The sequence below is a fragment of the Elephantulus edwardii genome, unplaced genomic scaffold, assembly GCF_000299155.1.
Source record: "Elephantulus edwardii isolate Elephantulus edwardi_28Jun2011 unplaced genomic scaffold, EleEdw1.0 scaffold00272, whole genome shotgun sequence".
In the NCBI taxonomy this organism is placed as follows: Eukaryota; Metazoa; Chordata; class Mammalia; order Macroscelidea; family Macroscelididae; genus Elephantulus; species Elephantulus edwardii.
Genome location: NW_006400022.1, coordinates 2,270,959 through 2,275,534, shown reverse-complemented (window position 1 = coordinate 2,275,534; position 4,576 = coordinate 2,270,959). Strand labels below are relative to the sequence as shown.

The 4,576-nt window shown below is 38.1% G+C and overlaps 1 protein-coding gene across 1 annotated transcript in view; it reads left to right on the top strand.

The window, feature by feature from the left end:
• CERS3 (ceramide synthase 3) overlaps positions 1 to 4,576 on the top strand; it is a 185,713-nt gene that overhangs the window by 131,356 nt on the left and 49,781 nt on the right. Inside the window, exon 9 of the mRNA XM_006900052.1 lies at positions 2,315 to 2,468. Coding sequence (XP_006900114.1) covers positions 2,315 to 2,468 — 154 coding nt within the window. The remainder of the gene's footprint in view (positions 1 to 2,314; positions 2,469 to 4,576) is intronic.

Sequence of the window (4,576 nt, the reverse complement as noted above, 5' to 3'; positions counted from 1 at the left end):
CTGTGTAGATTATGTTTTCCCAGTAGCACGCTTGTCACAGTTCCCAAGGTCCTCTTCCCACCGGAATTCCCCGGGTACCTCTGAAAGACGCCTCTTCGTTGTTATCTGAGGTGACTTCCTTGTGCACCACTTTCAGGCTTCCCTTCCGCCCAGGAGCACGCTTGTCACAGTTCCCAAGGGACTCTTCCTTCTTCCATAGTTCTTCAAATAATTTCTCATCAATATATATCTTCTGGTTCTCTATCTCTAAGTTATTCCTTTTATTTGTGGCTTCCATTTATTTTGCATCATTTGTATTTTTATTCATAGCTGTTAAAATGTCTCCATATAAAAAAATATCAACTTCCCTCTTTACCCTGGGGTATTAATTAGGTCTCTGATATTCTCTGCTGGTTTTGGAGAAGGCTTAAATTGTTTTCTCACAGTATTTCAAGCTACATGCTGCTTTCTTGACTGTATGTGAAGTTTTCATTGATAAGTGTTAAGTCGTTTCTGTTTTGTCTGTGAAAGTTGTTGCAGGTTCTTGTCTTTATAATGTTCCTAATTAGTTGCCAAGTTAAAATATTCAGTCTATTGAGTGAGCTAACCACTCTACTGTAAGTCCTTTCTGGGAAAATATGCCTTTCCTAAAGTCTTGGGGTTCTCTGTTCTGCACTACAAGCTCTGTAGGAATCTTGCCTTGAAGTAGTTCCCTAACACCAACTCTATAGGCTTCCTCCATGTATGAAGTGGATGACTGTTGTGAGACCAGGTGCTCTACCCAAGCAGTTTCTCATGCATCTTTTCTCCTAGAGTTAATATCTTCCTTTCTCTCTGGAGTGGGATGAGATTAGAGATCAGGGCTGCCAGATCAGGCAGCTTGTGTGCAGGGGTTCTCAAGTCACCCCTGTCTGTCTTGCAGAGAGCTATGAAAATTCTTTCCTTTGCTTGTAGTTCTGCATACTAAAGTCCCTTGTCCTGTTTGGTCCCAAGGATGGCCCCATAGCCATAGAGGCAAGAATCCCCAGATGGAGGGGCCTATAACTGCAAGGATACTTCAACCATGGTGTTTTTAATCACTTGCTGTGCTGCTGAGAAATAGGAAATTAATAAGGGTGACAAAAGAAAAATTGATGCCTTTGAACTGTAGTGTTTGAGGAGAGTACTGAATACCACATTAATGCCAACATAATATGTCTTGGAGGAGTTTCAGCCAGAGTGATCCTTGAATGCAAAGATGATAAAGCTTCATCTCACACACTTTGAATATTTTTATATGAAAAGCTTTTTCTTGGAGAGGGATATGCTTGGAAAGGTAGAGGAACAATAAAGTAGAGAAATATCCTCAGTGAAATGGACTGACACAGTGACTGCCCCAGTGGGCTCAAGTTTATCAGAGATTGTGAAGTTGGCACAGTATATGACAAAGTTCAGATCTATTGTTCATGTAGTCTCTATGAGTTGTACTCAACTTGATGACACCTAACAGCAACATTTTAACTCATAGAATGTACACAAAGAGCAATTTTACTGTGTATGAATTTTAATAGTTAAAGTAAAAACATTTAGATCTGTTTGAAAAGCTAATATACCAAAATTATGATATTGCCTGTTTAAGATAATACGATTATGTATAATTTATTTCTTTTTCACATTTACATGAACAAGTTTACTTTGGAATTAGTATATGAATAAATCTAGAAAAGAACTTTAAAATCATAATACAAAGGAAATTTGGGTAAGGAATGGCTTCCAACTGCAATAACCGCTGGAGTCACTGTGCACCTAGGCAACTGTGTAAATTATTCAAGAGTCTGTTTATAAAATCATAAAAGTGCAGTTCTTTTTAGAAAGTGAAGGTGAAAGTGATACTGGATTTTTGCTTCTTGAAAGCCCCTTTATCCTGGAAAACTTACTTTTGTATCAATTCTCCACTTAACTTTAGCATCAAATAAATGACATTCTGTTATAAGGCAACATATTTCCATGTAAACAGGTCTCTATTCACTGACTTATCCATTTCATAGCACCCTCTCTAAGGAGGATGAGTGGTGTTAGTTTATTTTACTTGCAAATAGGAATGGAAGTACTATAGTATAATAGTGTAGATAGCAAGCAGTGAAAATACTTTTTACTTTCACTTTCCTTCCGGTAAGCAGATAGTAATTTTTTTCTTGTAATGTGCCAATAATTACCTGAAAGTTAATATCGTAATTTTAAAGGAATTTCTTGGCTATCAATAAAATTAAATAAATTTTATGTGCCTTGGAGGAAAAAGAATTATATTCTCATTGAAAATTCATAAGCATGTTCTCTCATCTGCTTGTTTTTTCAGGATTTTATATTGCACGTTGATTATGCCCCTACATTACCTTGATCCATTTTTTTCATACATCTTCCTCAACCTACAGCTCATACTCTTGCAAGTCCTACATCTTTATTGGTGTTTTTTTATCCTGAAGATGCTCAAAAGATGCATATTCACAAAGGTAAGTCTTACTGCTCAAAACAAGTAGACTTTTTTACCAGATTAAAGATAGCATACAAAAAACACTCATACTAATCATTCAGGTTTAACCAGAATTATTTTTTCCTTAATTTTATGGATAGTGATAAAATGACTCTAAAATATCATTAAATTTTTCAGTATATTTAGAAAGACTCATAACTGATCTTCCAGTGTGCTTTTAGAGAATCTAAGGCATCTGTGAGGAAATACTCAGTTTTCTGTCACTGCTAAGGGAAGATACTGATAGAGCATAATTCAGAATTAGAAGAAACAGCTACAAACATTTTCTAATATTTGGAATATGTGTGAAGTATGAATTTAGGAAAAGTGGAGTCTGAAATGAAATGGAATGCATAAAGATTGATATTCTAAGCATTTGTAAGCCATTCTGAATGACATTAGTCTTGCCTTTATGAACCAGACAATTAAATTATCTACTATGCCAGAAACTTAAAATTGAAGAGGAGCAGTGTTGTATACGTCATCAAAAGGAAAATTTCAAGAGCTATCTTAAAGTGCAATGCTGTCAACAATATCCATTAGATAGATAGCTAGATAGATATGGGGGGGGTGTGTGCGCGCGCGCACGTGCGCACGAGCGTGTGTGTGTATAAACATGTTAGGCAATTGTGCTGCTGCTAATCTAAAGGGAACTGGTTTAAATTCACAGTCACTCCTTGAGAAAAATACAGGCAATCTCTTCCTATGAAATGTACAACATCCAAAAGCCTACTGAAGGATCAGCTATGAGTTTATTCCAACTCAATACCAATGAGTTGTTACAAGGAAGACTTGTTAATACACCTCTAATTGAAATATATGTACCAACCATTAAAGCCAAAGGCAACTAAACTGAAGATTTCTAACAACTACTAAAGTGTCTAATTTTATCATTCCTGAAATCAAGATACATTAATAATTGGTGGCCAACAGCAAGCACTCTCCATTGCTTGTGGAAGACAGGACTGAGGCATCCCTGGGGTCATAGGTGTATCCATCTGGGGGTCCTTGCTTCTGTGACTTTGGAACCATCCCAGGGGCCAAACCAGAGAAAAGACTTTAGTGTGCAGAACTCCAGTGCAGAGGAAAGAATTTTCTTGGCTCCATTGGACACAGAGCCTCTGCATACAGACAACTCAGGCAGGGGCCCTGGTCTCCTGCCACACCTGAGACAAAGGAGCACACCAAGCCACAAGAGAGAAGGTCAGGAGAGGTGCGGGCTCTGTGCCAGGAGCAAGAGCTCACCATTGCTTGTGGGGAGACAGGACTGAGGCATCCCTGAGATTGTAGGTCCCTCCATTTAGGGGTCTTTGCCTCTGCAGCTGCAGGGCCATCCCAGAAACTGAACAGAACTAGAGAATTTAGTACACAGAACTACAGGCAGAGAGAAGGGATTTTGTAGCTCTCTGTAAGAGAGAGGGAGGGCTGATTTGAGACCCCCTGCCTGCAAGTTGCTTGAACTGGCAGCCCTGATATCTAATCTCTTACCATTCCTGAGACAAAGGAAAACATTAAGCTGTAGGAGAAAAGGTGCATGAGAAACTGCTTGAGTAGAGCACCTGGTCTCACATCCCTCAGCCACTTCATATATGGAGAAGGCCTATACAGTTGATGTCAGGGGATTACTTCAAACCAAGAGTCCTACAGGGCTCTAATGTAGAACAGAAAAAAACGTCAAGGACTTTAGGAAAGGCAAATTTTCTCAGAAAAGACGTATAGTGAAGTGAATATCTCACCACATTTTAACTTGACAGCTAACTAGTAACAGTATAAAGACAAGAACAACTAACAACTTTCATAGACACAATAGGAATGATCTAACACTTACCAAGAAAAACGTCACATAATGTCAAGAAAGCAAAAGGCAGCTTCAAACACTGAGAAAACAAATTAAACCTTCTCAAAAAAAAAAAAAAAGCCAACAGAGAACATCAGAGACCTAATTAATACCCCAGGGTCAAGAAAGCAGATGACATATGTTGATATGGAGACATTCAAACAGCTACAAAGAAAAATACAAATGATAGAAGAAACAATGGAAGCCACAGATAAAGGGAATAACTTAGAGGTAGAGAATCAGAAAAAAAA